This window comes from Mus caroli, unplaced genomic scaffold (assembly GCF_978045245.1).
Source record: "Mus caroli unplaced genomic scaffold, Mus_caroli_1 scaffold_6, whole genome shotgun sequence".
Classification (NCBI taxonomy): domain Eukaryota; kingdom Metazoa; phylum Chordata; class Mammalia; order Rodentia; family Muridae; genus Mus; species Mus caroli.
The window spans coordinates 108336998-108358494 of NW_028227261.1; the positions used below are offsets into that span (position 1 = coordinate 108336998).

Genomic DNA, 21497 nt, shown 5'->3' on the forward strand with positions numbered 1-21497 from the left:
TTATGTCTTTTCTTTATATCTTATAACTTTCTGGACTTAGTTATTAGTTCTGAATCTCTCCCCCCTCCCTCTCTCTCCCCCTCTCACACACACTCTGTGTGTCTGTGTGTGTGTACACTCAGGTATCTATGCAAGTGTGCATGGATTCTGGGGATCTGAACTTAGGTCCTTACGCTTATTCAGCAGGCATTTCGCTGCCTGAACATCTCCTCAGCAACTGCCTGTTACAGGTATTTATTTACTATTGAGACAGGGTCTCTGGGTAGCTCTGGCTAGCCTAGAACACTAAGCTGACCTCAACCTCCTGGTAATCCTTGGGCTCCTGGGTTGGGAACCACCGTGCCTGGCTTTATAACCAACTTTCTAATCTGGACACCATTTTTTCTTTTTATCTGTTCTCTCTGACTAGATGGTTGAACGCTGTGTCGGAGAACAGTGGACATCTTTGCCCTGAGACCCTGATGCTGAGAGAAAGCTTGAGTTTTTCACCATATAATACAGCGCTGTCTGTGTAGTTTGTGTTGACTCTCTATCAAGCTGAGGAAGCTCCACCCATTCCTTGTTTCCGGAGGGCTTTCCCCACTTCATGAATAGGCACTGCTTTTGTGAAATGCTCTTCCTCAATTCACAGAGATAGACATGTGATCCCCATCAGCTGTTATTATGGTAGACTGTATTGGCTGTTTTTACATCATGAATGTCTTGTCTTATGAATGGAGCAGAGAAAAGTCAGTTGACCACGATTCTTCTAAGCCAACATTGTCAGGACTGCATCTGTTTTTGTACTGAAGACTGGCTGCCCAGATTGCTTGAAGTCTGTTATAATTGATCTGTGTCCCCCCCGCCCCCCAGTTTTCTGGTTTTATATTATCTTTAAATTTTCCACATACTCGAGAAGGGGCCTTTACGTATTTATTCACTGACTATTAATCTTCATGTGGATGTGGAGATCAGAGTACAACTTGCACGGCCTCCTTGGACCATGTGGATCCGGAGTCAGGTGATTAGCTTGGGAACAGGTAGCTCTTCCTGCTGAGCCATCTCACGGCCCTTCTGAGCTGTCTTAAGGAAGTCTTGGTGTCTGAGTCATATTAGTTTCCCCAAATAAAATGGGATTATTTCTTTTTCTTCTATTTTTTTGGGGGGGAGGGGGAAGAAACGGTGTAATTTTTGTTAATTAGTTAATTCTTTAAACAGTTGGTTGAATTTTTCCACAAAACCCATACAGTTGAGACATTTCATCTGGGGAATTAAAGAGAATTGGGTGTAGTTGTGTGTATGTATGTGTGTGTGTGTATACATGTGTAGAGGTTATGTGTATGTGGTTATGTGTACATGCGTGTGGTGTTTGGTCATGCATGTGCACATGTGTGGTGGTTGGTCATGCATGTGCACATGTGTGGTGGTACACACTCACCTATGCACATGAGCAGAGGCTGGAGGAGGACGTTGGCTCTTCAGGAGGATGCCTGGCTGATCCTCCAAGTCTCCAGTTTTTCTGAAGGTCATAAAGCCAGGCACAGTGGTTCCCAACACCCAGGAGCCTGAGGAAAGAGGATCACCAGAGGTTTTCTCCTCAGTGTTAGCCACTTCTGCTTCTCCTTCCTTGTTCTGATGTTGCACATTTAGGGTTGTTATGTGGTCTTGGTTGACTGACTTGTTTATTGTCAAGTAATATTCCTCTTTGCTCCTCGTTATTTTCTCTGCTCTGAGGTTGCCATATCTGATGTTGGTGTAGTCCTCCTATTTTCTGGCGATCATTGTTGCCTGATAGAGATTTTAGATTCTTCTACTTTCAACCGATTGTGCAGTGATGTTTGAAGTGAGTTTCTGGAACACAACTGTGTTAATTTCTTTGTTTGTTTGTTTGTTTGTTTTTTCAAGACAGGGTTTCTCTGTATAGCCCTGGCTGTCCTGGAACTCACTTTGTAGACCAGGCTGGCCTCAAATTCAGAAATCTGCCTGCCTCTGCCTCCCAAGTGCTGGGATTAAAGGTGTGTGCCACCACACCCGGCTCTGTTAATTTCTTAGAGCCCCCAAGCCACCAATTTGGTGACTTAAGGCAAGACATTTTGGAGGTTCTGGGGGTTGAGCCTGGACCTTGCACACACTAGGTGCACACTCTACAGTGATCTATATCCACACCAATTTTTGTCATTTCTTTTGAGACAGAATCTCCCTAAGTTACCCAGACTGGCCTTGAACTCACCACACTCCTGCTTCAGCCTGCCCAAGGCCTGGAGAAGACACATTTATTCTGGCCATTCTGGATGTCTGCCTGAAATGGTATCTGTGAGCTTAAGTCAAGGCATCCATAAAGCCATGGCATCCTTTTCTTTGTTTTGGCCACATCTTTCCGTATGTGTGGGTTCATCCTCACAGCTCCTTGTGTCATGTGTCCTTCTGCTTGCTTCTTGGGAGAACATTGTGATGACATTTAGGGCTCCTGAGATAATCTAGGGCAACCCAATCCTGCCCACACAGCCTCTTTGCCTACGATAACATTCAGAGTCTGCTGGTCAGAACCTGGCTCTCTCTGGGACCACCACTCAGTCCCTCCCATGGGCACAGAGTTGGGTCTAATCTCCATACTAGCTTAGCACTGTGGGTGGGGCAAGGCTCTTCAGTGGTTTGCCTGCAGGAGGGCCCAAGGGTCTTCCCCACTTACTTGCTTAAGAACACTAGACTTTAGAGGACTTTTTGGTTTGTATCCTGTGATGTTTTGGCGTGATGCTGTCTTTATCCAAGTCTGTTATTTGGGGCAAGAGGATACATATGTATTCACCTGGATCCCTGAGTCTCTGAGGCTCCAGCAAAGGCACAAAGCCTGCTTTGTGTGCCTTTCGTATTGTCAAGGGCTCAGTGCTGTCATTGCAATGGAAAGGTGGTCCTGGAGTGATGGAGAAACATCACTCCTGCCAGACTTCTCCACAGGCCAAATGCCACTCTCTCAATCTTTTCTCTTTTTCTTTGTCTTTGTCTTTGTCTTTCTTTCTCTCTCTCTCTCTCTCTCTCTCTCTCTCTCTCTCTCTCTCTCTCTCTCTCTCTCTCTCTTTCTTTCTTTTTTTTTTTTTTTTTTTTTGAGACAGGGTTTCTCTGTGTAGTCCTGGCTGTCCTGGAACTCACTCTGTAGACCAGGCTGGTCTCGAACTCTGAAAGCCACCTGCCTCTGCCTCCCAAGTGCTGAGATTAAAGGTATGTGCCACCGCTGTCCAGGCTCTCAATCCTTTATTACTCCAGTACAGTGCAGTACAGTACACTACAGTACAGTCTTCTCCCTATTTGTGAAACTGTCTCATGTATCGCAGGCTGTCCTATCATGTATAGAGGATGATCCCGAATCCCTGATCTTCCTGCTCCCCAGCCCAGGTGCTGAGTTGAGGCATCTGTCCTACCCTGTGTTAAGTTCCTTTCTTCTGGCCTCCTCTTCCAGACTGTGCTTTTGGGAGGGTCCTCTGCCCTTGGGTTCCCGCATGATTGCTAACTCTCCCTCGGTCAGCATAGCCTGCCCCCTGCTGGCCACGGGGGGTATGATTCTGTAGAGAGGACAAACAGTTTGGGATTTGAGCTAAGAGATCAGCCACCTCATACACACTGACAGCGGAACTCGGGGGTTCTTTACTGGCTCCTGGCTTTTGCCATAGTCAGAAGGGTCCATGTTTTCATGACTGCCTGTGGTTGCCTCCTGATGAGTTCCTGCAGTTGCCTAACTATTTAGAATTGAGCTTTGTTGCTTGCAGGCAGAGTATTCTGGCTGGCAGTGCTGTGGGAAAAGAGGTCCCTGTTAGAGGGGCGTGGACCCAAGAAATGTGAGTGTGTGTGTGTATGCGTGAGTCTTCAGTGGGTGTGTGCTATCCCAGAGGCTTGGGCCTGGAAAAGTCTTTAGAAACCTGTGGGATTCCACCCACGGAGTGAGCTCTCTTACAACATCTCCCCTGGCTGCCGTCAGCGCTGCTTAGAGGCCCTTCCAGAAGCGGATGCTCCCCTTAGGCAGCAGCATCACCCTTGGCTGCTTCCTGTCATTTCTTTCCCTCATCAGCTGGAGTCTGAGGCCACCCAGCACTGATCCTCTATAGGCACCCCTCCCCCCTCTGCCCAGGAGGCTCGTTACAGGTTTAAGACAGGAGAAGGTGCCCTGGTCTGACGGTCTGACCTGACGTCCTTCAGGCAGCACAAAGCTCAGGTTCCCAGGACTTAGGCCACCACCCCAAGTGGGGATCTCTAATTCTAGTTAAACAATGTTCACTAACAAGTGAGGGGCAGGGACAACCAAGACACTCAGAAAAGGTCCAAAGCCAGGCAGCACCACCACCTCCTCACTCAGGACCCTCTACTTTAAAAAAAAAAAGTAGCCTCATGTAAGATTCGCTGCTGAGGCAGCTTGCAGACACTTCTGCTTTCCTGACTCACGGGGCTTAGTTCTCACTAAGCCTTTTTCACACAAGCTGCACAACATACCGTCCCTTCCCTAGTTGGCCCAAAAGCTCCTTTTTTTTTTTTTTTTTTTTTTTTTTTTTTTTGAGTTTACAACCCGAGTTAAAAACATAGCAGAGCTTGTCTAACTTTGCTGACTATAGGACACTCAGAAGGATGCTGCCCTCAGACTCCCTTGCACCGTTGGTTGTGAACATGCAAACCAAGGGCCTGTAGGAAGCTTGGCATCGCTGTCCTAGCATCCAAACCAGCTGGCAGCAGGAAGAGCCTCAGCCCGGATTAGGGGTGGCTGAGGTCTCTAAAAGTAAGCCTCTGCTCAAGCTGTAATGACGGTTACTCATTTTCTTTTGGGAGCAGCTAATTCCAATCTTAAAGTGAGGTTTAACAACCCAAAGACAGCGGGTTGGATCTGCAGTTATCCACACCATGCAAAAAGGCTCATTCAAAAAGGCTGCAAAGTGGATTTGGATCGTTGTAAAACCTGGATCCTGTCCACAGAAATATCGCATACTTGATGTTACCTGCCTTTTGGGGATCAGCTCACCTTATACCACTCCCCTCTGTCGACTCAGGGACTTCCCAGTCTCTCTGCTCCCTCTGAGAGTCAGAGCTGCAGAAGGTGGTGTCCCAGGTTCCAGGTTCCTCTCCACAAGTCTTGGCCCACCTTGAGGGAGCTAAAGGATGGGGAAGAAGGAGCTGCTGTTAGCACAACTCTGATGACCCACGTTCAGTTCCTGAGAAAGCCGGGTGTGGTGGTACACATCTATGGGAGGTCCCAGCACTTGTGCGGTGAGATGGGAGGCAGAGACAAGACAATCACTCAGAAGCTTGCGAACCAGTTAACCTGAGCGCATACAACAGCAGAGACAAGAGACTCCCTGCCTCAAGGTGCAAGACAAGAACAGAATGTCAAAAGCTGTTCTCTGACCTCCACACATGTACCACAGTACAAACGTACTTGTACTTAAACACACACACAAACACACAAAGAAGTATCTAAATTTTCCACTTTAGTAGACAAAGTCCTTCTACCTATGGTGGTGCGTGTGTGTGTGTGCGCATGTGTGTGTGTGTGTGTGTATGTGTCTGTGTGTACAAGTGTGTTTATGTTTATGTGTGTGTGAGTGTATGTATATGTATGTAATATGTGTGTGAGCAGATGTATGTGTATGTATGTAATGTGTGTGTGACTGTATGTATGTATAAGTGTGCATGTATGTATGTGTGAGTGTGTGTATGTCTGTGAGTATGTATGTGTGTGTATGTATATGTATGTAATGTGTGTGTGAGTGTATGTATGTATAAGTATGTGTGTATGTATGTATGAGTATATGTATATACAAGTGTGTGTATGTCTGCCTGTATGTGTGTATGTATATGTATGTAATGTGTGTGTGAGTGTATGTATGTATAAGTGTGTGTGTATGTATGTGTGAGTATATGTGTATACAAGTGTGTGTATGTATGTGTGTGAGTGTGTGTATGTGTATGCATGTGTACATGTATGTATGTCTGTGTACATGTGTGTATGTGTGTGTGAGTGTATGTATGAATGCATGTGTGTGAATGAGTGTTAATGTGTGTATGATTGTGTGTGTGCTTGAATATCCCATGAGAGAATGAGGTATGAGTGAGTCACCCATGTCCAACAACAGTCTTGATCACCTCACAGTTTCCGTGCCTTGGCTCTCTTGAGTCCTCTTCAGGATCCCACAGCCTACATCCATCTTGGAAGCCCGGCTCTGGGTGGTCTAAGAACCAGGGAGGGAATGTGCTATTAGCCTCCCATTTTATTGCTTGAGAATTGAGCAGGACCAGGAACCCGTTCTCCGGAAGTCTGGTAGCCCCTTGGGAACCAGGAAAGTTAGAGGTCATAGATCGGAGCTGGCTGCACTCTGAGACAGCACGGAGGTCAGGTTCATCCCTTGCTGGTGTGCTGTACAGGGGCAATGGCAGTGGCCCTGCTGTTAGACCATGAGTTCAAGAAGCCCTGGGGGGTGGGGGTGGGGGAGCCTGTAAGCTCAGCGTGTGTCAGGAAACAGTTCCTGGCTAGCCAGCCTGGTAGGAGTGGTGCGGTTCTTTGAGAAAGCCGGGCATGCGAATCTGTGGGTAGAAAGCTGTTTCAGAGTTTTGCTCTCTCCTCTGGCCCCACGGCAGGCCCAGACCCGCCTCAGCTGGAAGGAAGTCAGGCCTCCTCCCCGACGGGAGGAAGGGCCCTCCTGCCTGTGGTTGGGCATTGTACTCTCTGGATTCCAAGCTGTCAGTCTCCCTGGAGGCAGGGCTCTGGGATGCTGACCCTGCAGATTGTTTTGTTAGGTTTCTCCCACAATTAATTTGGAAATTACCCACCTGCCCGCAACCTCTCCAGGTGTTCTGTAAATTACCAGCATCTTCCTGCAAGTTTCCGCTTAGGTGTGACCAAGGTAAAAGTGAAGTTGGGAGGGTCTGCAACCAAGCACCAGCCCTGGAAGGTAGGCTTGTTTTTTAGAGAAGCCAGTCCCCCTTCAGCTTTGGCACGAATCATCTAAAGCAACTAGATCCACAGACATCATCTTTAAGCCTCACACACCCTGTGGAGATAAGTCATGGGCGTGTGGAGTTGCCAAGCTCCGAAGCCCAAGAAGAGAAGGCTCCAGGCAGGACTAAGGAACATGCAAGGGTCCCCACTGCACAGCCAGGCAGGGGGATTCCCCAGACTTCTGATTCCCCCCTGCCCCCACCCTGCCTGGCTGTCTGTCCAGCGCCTGCAGAGACCACGTGGTCTCGAGCCAATCTCCTTACACTTCACTCTCCTTGTCTGAAGAGCATATGCCAAGCATGCTCCACCTCAGATCTGTTGTAAGAATCCAGAGGTTAAAGCCCTCGTGTACCTCAGTGGCAGTGAGCTCTGTGGTAATGTTTGGGACCATTGGGCAGGGAAGGGCCCTGGCCTAGGGTCTGTGACTAGCATTAATTCACAGAGAAACCATGTTAGCCTTGCTGTTCTTTACAGCCACCTACGAGGTAGTGCTCTACCAGTGGTTCTCAACCTGTGGGTCACCACTCCGCAGGCAAACCTCTTTCTCCCAAAATATTTATGCCAGGATTCATAACAGTAGCAGAATTACAGTTGTGAAATAACAGTGGAAATAATTTTATGTTGGGGGTCATCACAGCATGAGGAGCTGTATCAAAGGGTCGCAGGATTGAGAAGGTTGAGAGCCACTGGGATACAGGGTCTTCTGGCTATGGTTCTTGATAAGATTGGCAAAAGATGTCTTAGGGAAATGACCCAAGAATCAATCTGACCCACAGGGCTCTACCCCAGAAGGGACCCACAGGGCTCTACCCCAGAAGGGTCACCTTCTGCATCCGCTGGCATACACTTCACTTGGACTAGGTAGCAGGAAGCTCACGGATAGACTCAAACTTGATAGATATGGCTTATTTCCAACAACAGGACCCACAGGTGGAATGGTGGCTTCCAGAGTTGGTTCAGCTCAGTGGTGTCCCCAGGCTCCATGTATTTATTGTTAGACCAGATATCATGGGCCTCACACGGCTGCCATGCTTCCAGAGGTCACAAGTGACAGCCAGAGGTTTAAAAGAAGCACTGTTGCTCTATTCTTGCCTTTAAGGACAAAGAAGTGACTCACAGACATCTCATTGGCTGAGGATGTACCTGTGGTAAGAGCGGCAGTATCACCATGTCTGCCTAAGAAAGGCTGAGAATGAACCAATGGGTGCCCTATGCAAGTAAGACTGCCCCTAAAACACACAACTAACTGAAATTGGAACCAAATTAGGGCTATGTACGCAAAGGAGGTGGGAAGGTGGCCCGCTGGCTGTTCTTCCATCAGGGGAAGATGGGATGTTTTATTTTTGTCTCCAGCAGCACCTTGTACCATTGTCTTGTACCTGGTCACCCCCAGCTATGCCATCAAAAGCCTAAATGAGAAGAAGGGCTGGCTGGGGACTGGGATGTTTCAGAGCACTTGTCTGGCATGCACAAGGTCTTGGGTTCAAACAGCACTGTGGCTGATTCCAGTCCTCATGAGCACTTGGCCATGGAAAGGGAGGGAGGGCTCTTAAAGCGGAATAGTGGGGTGGGGGAGGTTTTGATGAAAAACTGGAGTAAGAGAAAGCAAGGTGACACACTGTGGGGGGTGGGGTGGGGGACCATGAAAACACACAGAGCTTTCTCACAGCCTGAGGATGCTCAGAACACATAAATCTCTGTCACTGAATCTGGTCCTTAGCGCCAACTCTTTCACTGAAAGGGTCTGGTCCAGCTGGGACTTGAACTGGGCCACACACTGGCTGCTGAGTGAGGACAGATGGACAGATGGGGAGGCATCAGGAAGCTTGGGTAACAGGTTCAGAGAGAGGAGGGGCTCCACTGGAGTGGTCTCAAAAGCCATGGTGAAGAGGACTCAAGGGGTGTTTAGAAACGGCAACTGTCATGGCAGCCGAAGCTTAGGGTGCGGGCATGGGGACAGAGGGCAGGGAGAGGGTGACAGAGGGCATAGGGGTGAGACTTGGGCTGTATGCCACAGCCAACGATACAAGCTTCTAGATGGGCTGGCACTGGAAGCAGAGTGGAGGTGGGAGGGGAAGGCACCCCCTTGGGACCCTTGCCAACTGCTGGTGGCTGAGGGCAGAGGCTAGAGAAGGTCAAGCTCCATCAGGCATGGTTCTCTTCCCTTATTTCCGTGTCTCCGTGTCTGCAGAACCATAGCAGTCCTGCTTTGCCCACCCCATCCAGAAGCTGCTCCAGGTTCCCAGGGACTGAGATCACCAGACTGAGACCCAGCCTGACTCAGCTTCCCCATCCCCTCTTCCCTCTGGGAGGGGCTGATACCCAGATCCCTGGGTCTTTCAGACTCTGCCCTCCTGTTCTAGGGCTCAGCTGGAAATCTGAGCTTTGGCTCTCAGAAGAGGGGGTGTGGAGCTGACACCAAGCAGGCTGAGCTCTATAGGGAGCAGATAGTGTGCCAAGCAGTGAGGACCCATTTCTAGTGTGCCAAGCAATGAGGACCCACTCCTCTGAGAAGACCACTTTAATCTCAGCTGAGGAAATGGACTGCAGACAAAGGACCAGGGCTGGGAAGATCTGGCACCAACTCATTAAGGACCCACCTCTCCCTGCTCCCTCTCTGCCAATCCATCTCAGTTTTTCCTTTATTTTTTTTTTCATGGAAAAAATTTATTATTTATCTTTTCGGACAGAGCCTGGCTTATCCCAGGCTGGCCTTGAACTTACCATGTAGCCAAGAATGACCTTGGACTTCTGATGCCCCTGGCTTTACCTCCTTAGTGCTGGGGGTATGGGTTTGCCCCACCATACCTGGAGTCTGTCCTAGGTGCTGAGGAGGGAACCCAGGCTTCCTGCACCCTGGCTAGTGTTCTTCTCACTGAGCCACATCTCCAGCGTCACCTCTTGACTTGTGCATGCCTGCCATTCCCTGCTCCATTTGCTTTGAGAGACTCTGCTTCCCCCACCACCCTGCCCCAAGTTTCTGAGTTCCCTTTATAACTTGCTTGCATGTATGATTGCCCACCATGTGCATGCCTGGTGTGTCCTCCCATACAGTGGGGGCCTGCACAGGGAAGCCTACAGCCCTGGAGATTGCACTCCATCTTAGACCAACAACCCTTACCGCTCGCTCTCCCACCCCTGCCAAAACTGATCACAGATCCTTTTCAGAGTTTTCTTTTAGGATGACAGCCAGACTTAGTGTCCCTTGCTCAGGTACCAGTGACAGTGAAAGGTCCTGTGGGAAGGTCTCAAGCACCTCTGGGCTCCATGGTACGCACCCTGATGGTTATTCCTGCCGATTCCCACACGTATGCAGGTGAGCACTGAGATCTCTGAGGACAGAGATGTGTGAGCCCAGGCTCTCTTCCCTATACTGCAGTGTGATCCTGGGAACAGCATTGTCCCAGCCTGTCCTTCACGGCCATCAGAATTGCTTTTCATCAAGCAGTCATCACCCTCCTACTCACCCCCAACTCTCCAGACATTTTGTCTTGGCCACGCCCATCCAGGAGTCAGCACTTCCAAGGAAGAGGATGGCCACTGAAGCTCAAGTGTCAGAATGGTGTGTGTGTGTGTGTGTGTGTGTGTGTGTGTGTGTGTGTGTGTTTTAGGGTATTCAGAGAAGTCAGGTTGTTTAGGCAGGATCCTTAGTCCAAATTGAGTGAGAGGCAGGGGGTTACTTCCTGCCAGCTCTTGTGCCCTAAGAAGAAAGCTGCATTTTTAATGTATTAATTATATTATATTAGTGACTTGCTTGCATATATGATTGCCCACCATGTGCATGCCTGGTGCCCACGAGGGTCAGAGAGAGCATTGGATCCCTTAGAACTGGAGTTATACAGTTCTGAGCTGGCATGTGGATTCTGGGAATCAAACCCAGGCCCTCTGGAAGAACAGCCAGTGCTCTTAACCCCTATATCTCTAGCTCATAAATAATTGTTTTAAAAAGATGTTCAAGTATATCTCTGGCGAATGTCAACGCTGGCAGTGCAGCTGGAAACACAGAGTGGGTGCACACAAAGGCCAGAGACTCAGAGGGAGCACCCAGGGAAGGGGGTGCTGTGCTCAGCCATAGCCTTGCCCCTGGTAACTCCTGCCTGGCTTCTCTTCTTTCTGCAGCCCGTGCCATGAGGCAGCCGCAGCGACATTAGGGTTCTTGGTCAGAAATGGGGCTACTGGAAGCTATTTTTTTGGGGGGCCTCTGCTCTTATTAAAGTAAAATAGTTTCTTCTTCTTTTTGACGTTCTGTCTCAGCTAGGGCATTTGAGTCCATGACAGCTTGTTGAAAGACAGGTTCTGGTCCAGTGGGATTCACTGGGACCTGAGATGGTGCACTTTTAGTAGGGGGCAGGGGGTAGGGAGAAGGGAGAGGGATAGGAGTTGGGATGGGGGTCGGTGGGTGGCAAGGGTGCTGCTGAAGGCTTTTAGTGGAAACTGTGGAGGGCTCCTCCCACCTCCCAGAAGCACTCTCTGAATTCAAATGACCAAGGCAAGGGGTTGGAGAATGTGAGACAGAAGGGACCTACCTCTACCTAGTTTTACAAATGGTTAAAACTGAGGCCTATGGGTGTGAGATGGACCACGATTAAAAATCACACAGCATCCCAGTTCCAGGCACACTCCGGAGCTCAAAGGCTGGCCACTCTAGCAAAGTCTCAAGTCCCAGGTTCATGGCTTCCACATGTGTACTCAGGAATGCTCACCAAACTGCACGCCTGCAAACAAATACACGCGGCACACTAGTGTCTCTGTATCTCTCTCACACACATCCACACCAACAAAAACATCAGGCAGAAACACAAGGGAAAAGATCCCGGCCTCCTACATTGGGAAAACAAAATCAAAATAATCTACAAAAGGGAACTGCCAGGTTTATTGTGGGCCGACTTTAGGTTTCTGTGTTCTTGTCTGTTCCGGAGTTGTTTTGTTTTGTTCCTCAGACAGTTGCTGAGTCCAAGCTGCCATGAGGTGGAGCCAGGCTGCCTCAGCCTCCTAAGTGCTAGGATTGCGTATATGAACCTCCAGGCTCCTTTTCTTTCTTCCTCTTCCTTTTTATTTCCTCCCTAGAAAATGAACAAATATTCTGATTTTATAATAAAAACTAATTTTAACAAAAACAGTTTTTGCACAAACTTGGTAGAACATGGGAGAGGATTTAGTAAGCTGCACCCGCAAGTAGCAGATTCGGAGTGGAGGAGATGCGCTGACATCTTCCGCGGTTGAGCCTTTTTACTCTTCTGGGATACTGCGGGGAGGAGAGGCGAGCGGGCAAGGTTGTCGACAGTCCTCTGCGTCCCTAACCTTCCTCCGCAGAGCTGGTGTCTTTCAGCTCCAGGAAGGAAGCACTCTAATCGTACTAAACTACCCAGGGCAAAGTCTGCTTTAGTTGTTAGTTTCTTCACTTTAATTGCAAAGCAAAATTGATTTGAAAGAAAAGAAATGTTACCGCTCTGGGGCGAATTCTAACGAGCCTTGGGCAATTAGGGAAGAGAGCTTCTAATTACTCGCAGCCCGGGGCGCCTTCACAACTCTGGGGTGCTAGGCCTGCTGACCTGCAAGCTGGCTTTCTGTGCCCCAACAGAAAGAGGTGAAGGAGGAAAAAAATAAACGCACTTCGGGTCTCAGAGTCGGAGGGTCTGAGCCCACAGATTTGGAGAAGAGCTACGAGGAGCTGGAATGTTCTCACCTCCGGAAGAGCATCTTGCCACCTTGCTCCTCTGGGTGTCCCACAGGAACTACAGGACCCACGGGAGATGCATAAAAGCTGTCGTGAGAGCCCTCAGCCCACGTTCCCAATCTTCCAGGACCCCTAGACCCGCCCCACGGACCGCGGTCCCACACACCCAGTTCTCTCAGAGTTGCATCTTTCCTGAACATCAACTCTTCCCTTGGCCTGCGTCTCAGCAAGTGCCCAAACCCACGCGTTATGGATGCGAAGACTCAGCCTTCTGGTCTGTCTTCTCTCGCCTGCTTTACAGCGTCAGGTCGCTCCAAATTTTTTATAAGGCTGATTCTCCGCCGGTCCCCCCCGCCCCCCCCCATTTCTTGCATGCCTGTCTCTTTCCTTCCCTTTTAAGTTGTGGAAGGTCTGAGGTAGTAATCACAAAATCCCATTTTGTAAATGAGGGCACTAGAGAAAAGGCTGTCTTAATGTTAATGGTCCTGTCAAGGCACCCAATTTGAGAATTAGAATACACAGGCTCAGTTCCGGAACTAATAAGGGCAAACACCGCTCCTTCTTTAGCCTGGAGGAGAACGTGTCAGGGCTGATGGTCAACTTCCAGTCTTTGAGAAGTAGGTAGGGCTCCAGGCCTTAACACAGAACTAGACTAGCATACAGAACCCTCAACCCCATACCTGGAAAGCTCACCTGAAGAAGAAGGGACCTCAGCTCCTGAAGTCCAGAGTTACAGGGCTGAATGTCATCTGCCTCCAAATGTGCTTCTATCATCACAAAGCCAGAAAAGGCTGTTGGGCACTTGAGTATGGCTAGACCAAAGACCAGCTGTAAATTAACCTAGCACCAACATCCGAAGGCATGGATAGAAGAAAAGGGCAGCATTTTAACGGTGTCTATCTTGAGTATGTGGAAACTATATTTCAGATATATTGAATTAAATACAATCTACTATTACAACCAATAACACCATTAATTTTTTCTTTTGATTAATGTAGCTACTAGAACAATTTAAATTACACTTGTGGCATGTACTGTATTCCTGTTGGAGGTGCGATTTAGTTAAATACTCCTCTATTAGGAACGAATTTTACATATCTTTGTGAACAGGACAGAAAGTCTCTCTCTCTCTCTCTCTCTCTCTCTCTCTCTCTCTCTCTCTCTCTCTCTCACACACACACACACACACACACACACACACACACAGAGAGAGAGAGAGAGAGAGAGAATCACCAATGCTTTCATGACATCTTTTCACAGTCTCTCCCTTCTTTTCCAAGCTAAATACACAGAAAGAGGCCACGTTTCTCTTGTCCAAGTTCACTTGCTCAATTATTATTATTATTATTATTATTAAATCAGTCTACCTAGAAACTCTGGTCTGTCTGAAAGAGGAGAGTGGAACCCCTCTTCAACGCTAGATATTTTTGTTCTAAAATCACAACTTCTCAAGAGAAAGATGAAGAAATGTTGGATTTGTTTTTTCCTCTGACGTTGAATTCTAATTTCTGTGAACCTGCTGCCTAAAACAAACAAGATATGGAATGAAATTTAAAAACATTTTTTAAAATAAAAAAGATCACTTTGTTAACCATCCAATCTATTATTACTTTTTCCTTCTCCTTTGTTGGAGGAGGGTACGGAAACAGGAGTGCGCAGGAAACAGGACAAACAGCTCCAGTTAAGGAAGGTCTCCCCACCTATTCTTATCAGAAAATCCGATTTTTCACTGGGCGGTCACTGCTGAAGAATGACCAACACATCTCTCTCTCTCTCTCTCTCTCTCTCTCTCTCTCTCTCTCAAAAATTCAATAATTAGGGCACAATCTCTACTTGGAGTCAGTCTGGGACTTTGGGGTAAATACTAATTTACCAATGATCTGATTCCATTCCTGGATGGCCTTTGGACATTAGTGGCTACTGGGAAGCCCTGGGTGGCTCACCAATGCTGCCAGATATGGAAGGTAGGCACCTAAGATAATGGAAGGGGGTTTAAAAATAAGAGGGTAGAATCACACAGTTCTGTATGGCAGACTAAAAATTCAGGTGTTGGGGCTGGATCACACCGAAGAATTCTCAGTTATGATTGAGACCCAGGCTTGTGACTCTCCGAGACAGAGAAAACTAGCCCAGCTGAACCGAACTATTTCTTTTTAAAAGCAAACAATTTTGCAAACTTTTTTTCATTTGAATTATAAAGACACTGTCCGAGCCTTTTATTGGGGGTACGATAGTCAAAAGTACAAGAGGCGAGCATGTAAAAAGCCCGAGTTTGGCGCGGCATAGCACACGGTGAAGCTGTACGACTCCACCACAGTTCGGGATCCTAGATTCTGGCGTACATAGCTCTGCAACTCTCCACCCTTTACAGTCTAGGGCCCTCCCTATTTGAACTGAAGAAAGGCATGCTCTTTGGAGTTTCGCGTCATCGAGGGTCCCTTGTGTCAGGCCAAACGCGGCCGTGGCCTCCCTACGTCCGCCCACGTCCAAAGCAAATCGGGGCTTGTGAACAGTGCAAGACACCGAGCCTCCACAGCCCTAGGGGGGCCTCGCACGTGAGTCTCAGTACAATTCACGTTTTAGTCCTGTCCGCCGGTCCCGGGGGATTTACATCTTTCAGAACGTCCTGGAGTTAGTGAGGTCTCCTGCCTACCCCGGCTCACATGGCAGACACGAACCGATCCACCGCGCCGGGGTAGGCGGTGGCGTGGCGGGAGTGGTAGGCACCGCCACCACCGGCTCCGAGTTGCCCACCGGGATTGTAGCAGGGTCCCAGCGCCGCTCCGAATTGACCCGGCGACGTGCGTCCGTAGAAGTCCACCGTGGCCTCCACGCCGCCGCTGCCTCCTCCCGCGGGGGGCGAGGCCGGTCCGGCCAGGCGGCCCGCAGCAGCGGCGAAGAGCGCACTGCTCGCCCCTTGCGGGTACGCGCCGTCGGGGCCCGCGTAGGCGGCGGCATAGGCGGCGGGGTTGACCGGCCGCGCTCCGGTGCACACCGCCGGCTGGAAGCTCCCGGTGCCCGCCGCGCCCGCCGCAGCCGCGAAGGCGCAGGAGCCGCCAGCCGCTGACGGCGCGGGGCCCAGATCGGGGCTGAGCGGCCGCTCGGGAACCAAGCCGAAGACCCTGCAGGGCCCAGGCGACGCGGCGGGGTAGTAGACCGGCGGAGGCGCGGCGAGTGGCGGCGCGTAGCCCGCATAGACGGCGCCGGGGTAAGCCGGCCTCGCCGCAGGCACGGCGCCCGGGAAGATGGCGGCGGCGGCAGCGGCGGCGGCAGCGGCTGCATCGTGCATGTAGGCCGGGTAGGTGGACAGGTCCGAGCGCTTGAAGCGCTTGCGGCGGCGCAGGAAGCTGCCGCTCTCGAACATGTCCTCGGCGTTGGGGTCGAGCGCCCAGTAATTGCCCTTGCCCGGGCGGCCCGCCTCGCGCGGGATCTTGAGGAAGCAGTCGTTGAGGGTGAGGTTGTGGCGGATGCTGTTCTGCCACTTCTTGGGGTTGTCGCGGTAGAACGGGAAGCGCTCGGTGATGAACTTGTAGATGCCGCCCAGAGTCAGGCGGCGCTCGGGCGCGTGCGCGATGGCCATAGCGATGAGCGCGATGTAGCTGTAGGGCGGCTTCCCCCGCTGCAGGGGGCGCTTGCGTCGCCGTCCTCCCGCGCCGCGACCCGCAGCCTCCGCCGGGACCCCCGCGCCCGCCGCCGCCACAGCCTCACCGCGCTCTTCCTTCACGGCCGCCAGCGTCTCGGGCTGCGGCGGGGGAGGCGGCGCGCTCTCGGCCGTCATGGCGCCGCGGTCCCTCCCCCCGTACCCCCCGTCGTCTGCAGCTGTGGACGACCGCGCTGGCCGCAATCCCGATCCCCCGGGAGCGGACGCCGGGGTTTTGCAGCGGGCACCGAGAGCGCTGAGGGCAGGGGACTTCGGGGTCTGGAGCGCTGAGTCCACCGACGGCTCCTGTGGGGCACCGGCCAGAGGATCCTTGGCGCTCTGGTGCCAGGCGATCAGGGGGTCCGGACGTGGCTCGGAGGCCGGGGTGGCCGCAATTGTTTGGGAGTCCCTGCGGGTCCGAGGATGACCGTCGAGGCGGTGCGCGTAGAGGAGGCTGCGGGCTGGGGTCTCGTGCCAGGGCCGTCAGTGGGGGCACCGTACACCCCTGCGGGGGCCGCCCATGCCTCACCCCTACGGTGGAAGGTACAACCCAAGCGGAGGGCAGAGAGGCGAGGCGGGCGAGCGGGCTGGGCCGGTGGCCAGCAAGTGCTCGGCTCTGCGGCCCTGGACTCCAGCACGGAGTCCCGCCGGTGAGGCGCTCTCCTGCACACACCTGGGCCAGCTCCTCCCTCCGCTGGCTTCTCCTCCTTAAAGGCGCCAGCAAACGCGGGGCGTAGCCGCTTCCCTGCCCGCCCCCCCCACTCCCCCCTTCCCCCCGCGACGGGCACACCTCCCCAGGTAGCGGCTGGAGCCCCAAAACGTCAGAGCGGGGAGGGCGCCTGGAGATGCGGGGGCTGGCCCCCTCTGCGCGCCAAGCGGGAGACTGAGACTCCAGGAGCTCGTCCCAGCGCTCCTGAATCTGTCTTTGCGGAAAAGTTGTGTCTCACGTGGAAAGAGGGCTCATGGCATTTTCTTGTTCAGAGAGGGTAAGAACTGGTCTAAAGTGGGGCGCGTTTAATTCTTGGGATGCTTTCCAAATCCAGGTTTAGGCTACCTGGTCCAATCTCCGGTGCAATTCATTTTCAGACAAGGATTCCCAGGTCTACAGCAACTTTGCTGCCCTCCGGTGCCTGCAGCCTGCGTCTGTTTTAGAATAAGCTTCTCAGCTTGTGGTGAGGTAGTGCCACAGGGAGTCGCTTTACCAGGTTCCTGGGCTGTCCCGAAGTTTTGTATCTCAAGAGGTGTTTAGGGAAAGCCTCCTCGCCGCATCACGGTCCTTAGGTGGCTTGGGACCCTTCTCTATATGCAGGAGAATGCCTGGTTAGCGAAGACTTGGCTCCTGCTGTCTAGCAGTCGCCGCCTCTCAATCCCTCCACTACCACGGGGCCAGAGAGGGCCAGCCGCCCCTAGAGGTCTGAGTGAAGACTTGGGAGAGGATGCTGCAGTCAGTGCACAACTCTACTGGTGTATGCGTGTGTGTGTGTGTGTGTGTGTGTGTGTGTGTGTAGACTGTTCCAAAATGTCCGATTTCTGCCTTCCTCTGGCAGGATTCGGTGCTAGAGAGGGACTCCCAGCGGCGCAGCCCCACCTGCCTGGTTCGCTTTCTGGCCACTTTTGGAACTGGTTACGTTCCCAACTCAGGAATCTAAGATTTGGTTCTTAAGATTCTCACGGTGAAGCCAGTACCTTTCCTGGGCATGAGAATTGTGTAAGGAGCTGGACTGGAAAGAGACACACTGTGGAGGGTTCAGGTCTAACGTGGGTGGCCCAGCCTTCTGGTTTTATTGCTTTCTTCTTCAGTGAACACTGGGTGGCTGCCTTTGAAAAAAAGAGCCAGAGAGCACAGATCCTCTCTCCCGCAGTCGACCTTGCTTGAAGACCTCCTTCCCCAGCTCCTTGACTGCGGAGGGGCTTCCTGCTTGCTGTGGCCCCTCGCTCCTGAAGAAGCCAGGGGAAGCTAGATTTCTCATGTTTCTTTCCCCCCAGAGTAAACTTTAAGCTAATTATACGATTAGGAACGTCTGTGGTTCTCCATATTCCAAGATTTGTATTTCCAGATTTTAAGTTCTGAGCGGTTATCTCAGTGTGAATCCCTACATTCTTGTGTCTATACATATCTTCTAAGCGTCTAAAAGGCTGTAAATGGGCATTTCAAGGTGGCTCGGCCTGTGCCGGCGATTTCCACAAAGCCAAGGACTGAAACTGACTCCTGGTAGTCCTCTGACTTCTTCAAAAGGTGTGAGTGTGTGCCTGCTGCCAGGTCTCGTGCAAAACACACATGCACACGCACACACGCATACACTAAATGTAAAAAATAAAAAGCCACTATATACAGATGTTAGAACTACGGCTTTATGCCTGGAACTTGCTGCACTATTGGAAGCTGCTTCTTTCTTTGATTTTTTTTTTTCTTTTCTACACTCTCAAGCATGTGTTATTTAATGTGAATTCCGATCCTGGGGTATCTTACTGGAAGACCTGGGTCCTAATAAATGCATAATTGCTGTCTTCCTTACTTCCAAAGTGTGAGTAGTGGATCGACTGTTTTGTGGGGGACTAGAAGAGCCTCAGTCTTGTGAGTTGTCTAACGTTCATTACAGTTTATTTTAATGATTGTCCACGACTTTCTGGTCACCCCCTGAGGTCCTCTGACTCTGGCTAGAATCCTCCAGGCCTCCAGAGATCTCTGGTCCTGCATCCCCATTCTTCCAGAATTCTGATTCCTCCAGACATTGCTTCCCTCTGCTTGGTGGTAGCTCAGCCTCCAGGGATTAGAATTCTCAAGATCATGACTACCAGGTTTGATGTGGGGTGGCAGGTGTGTGGGGAAGAGTCCTGAATTTTCATGCATACAATTTTATTCAGGTGATGTACTCCACCCCATAGGGTGAGGGTTCTACTCATGATACAAAATTCTGACAAAGTTTATCCATTTGGATCAAAGCAATATAAGCATTTCCTTCTACCCCTCCCCGAGTTGTTTTGAGCAGAGGTAGGTTGGTAATGCTCAAGTTTCTTCTTACTGGGGTAGAGTCACAGACTCTATTGGCAACTGCTTGAAGCTAAGGGGGATGGATTCCAGCACCTTGAAAAATCCAGCAGAGGTAGGAGTCGCAGCGGGTTAATTTATTTCCTTCCACTGTTCAACCACAAGTGTTCCCAGCAACCCCTGGGACAACTTGCTCCATTAATGGTGTGTGTTGTGTTTTGGTTATTGGGGTGTCACAGAAGGCCTGGAAGTCTTCTGCAACAATTGGAAACTCAGAAGATATTGAAAATGAAATCCAAGGGTCATGGAAAATTCCTCCATATTCCTTGACTCAGGTGTCTCTGCCTGCAGAAGCAGAGGTAACCGGCCATCTGCCTAACGTTCTTGGGGGTTAGAGCTGGAGAAGGGCCTGACCGACCCAGGGCTTGGGAAGGAGATGGGACCATGAGGTGAGAGGCTACAGACCTCAGGCTCTTACTCTAGCTGGGTGACCTCTTAGTCTTCTCCCTTCTTAGTGTCTTCCTCCTGACCCTTTTTTTTTTAGCCCTTCTCATTCATTCAACAGTAACAGAAGACACTTGCACAGCTCAGAGGACACAGCCTCCACCATCAGGGTAATTTTAGGGGAGAATGCCAGGCTCACTGAGTTGTATGGCTCCAGAGAGCACTGCCATCACACCAAACCAAACCAAACCAAACCAAACCAAACCAAACCAAACCAAACCAAACCAAACCAAACCAAACCAAACCAGCTCTGTGGTTGGTTGTAACAAGTCTAGACCACTCATCCGAGGCCCAGCATCTGAAAGCCAGCCTAGGAACTTCTGAGGCCTCAGTTTTCCCTTGGGTGAAATGAAGGTGTGCTTTCTCCTCAGGGTAGAGAAGATGAGGTGGGTACTGAGTCCTACAGTTCTTTTCTTTATCTTTTAGTTGTTTTCAGGATGGAACAAGGGTGCGGAGAAAAGATCAAAAGCTCTAGCTTGTGCCACTTGTGGGCCGAGGTGAGATGGCCCTGTTGGAGAAGCACTAACTAGTTAAGTAAAATGTTTTCTGTGGCCTAGCTGGGGTTTTGTATCTCCACGGGGGCTGAGGGTGGGGTCCCAGTGAGCAGGAACCTCGTGGGCTCCTAGAGTAGTGTGGGGATCTTGGAGCTGACTTAGAAAAAAAAAATGCTTTCTCGGAGCCCATTCACTCAAATAGTGTAAACAGAATTATCATTCCGGAGGGAGGAAGTGGGATAAGTTCAGGGGCCAGACTTGTTACCAGTTTAAAGAAGCGCCTTTCTTTGGGTGCCTTGAGCCCTAGTTTAACTCCAGCCACAGGACTCTCCATTCGAACTCTCCAGAAAGGATTCCCAGAGCAGAAGCCCGAGCTCCGCAGCGCTGTGAAGAAGAAGAAGACGGTTCAGAGCGTTGAGCCCGGGCTCTCTCCGCGCAGCTCGGACCGTCTGTGTCAGAGGCGAACCCAGGCCTGGACCTTGAGGGCGCTCCCGCCCTAGGGTGGCGCTCCACGCTTTCGGCTCCTGTTGTTTCCACCCAGAACATCAAAGGCATCAGCTCCATCAGGCGGGTTGGGGAGGGATAGGGTGGGGTGGACAGCTCCTTTTCAGCCTCTCAGGCCGGCGCATGCCAATTCAACTCTGGAATCCGGGGTGCTCCATCTGTCTTTTGGTTCCTAGGGCTGAGACCGAGCTCCGTGTAAATGCTCAGGAGAATCCAGGAAGCCCAGAATTTGCAGGGATGATTGCTCGTCTTTATTTCGGAGGAAATAAACTTAATTACTTAATTACAAGGCACCGTAGAAAGGCGCTTCTTTAAGCTGGAGGTCTGCTCCCTGGACCCTGGTTCTTGTTCCTACTCCCTCGGAAGTGTAATTCTGTTTGCAGTATTTAAGTGAACAATCTCTTGGGATCCCCACATTACATTGGGAGCCTAAGAGTCAAGGTCCCTGCACAGTGAGAGCCCAGTGGAAACACGAAATTCCAGCTCGGCCACAGAAAACATTAAACTAATTACTTGATACTTCTTCGTGAGCATCTCACCTCCGGCCACACGTGGCACAGGTTGGAAGTTTTGTCGACTTGTCTTTTTTGCTAGATAGTCTCAAAAAGACCAGGCATGACTGCCCTTCCCTTTCAGGAGAGAGTTGCCCAGTACAAGGTTAGTTCCACAGTCAGAGGCACAGAAAAATACCACAATCCGCCTCCTTTCCTTTGGTCCCGGGTGCCTCCAGCGATCCG

At 50.8% G+C, this 21497-nt stretch overlaps 1 protein-coding gene across 1 annotated transcript; it reads right to left on the minus strand.

Annotated features, from left to right (window-relative positions):
- Positions 1-14970: 14970 nt before the first annotated feature.
- Foxe1 (forkhead box E1) lies at positions 14971-16407 on the minus strand. The gene has a single exon (XM_021161621.3). It carries the CDS (start codon positions 16405-16407, stop codon positions 15289-15291), a length of 1119 nt encoding a protein of 372 aa, XP_021017280.1. The 3' UTR covers positions 14971-15288.
- Between the last annotated feature and the right edge of the window lie 5090 nt (positions 16408-21497).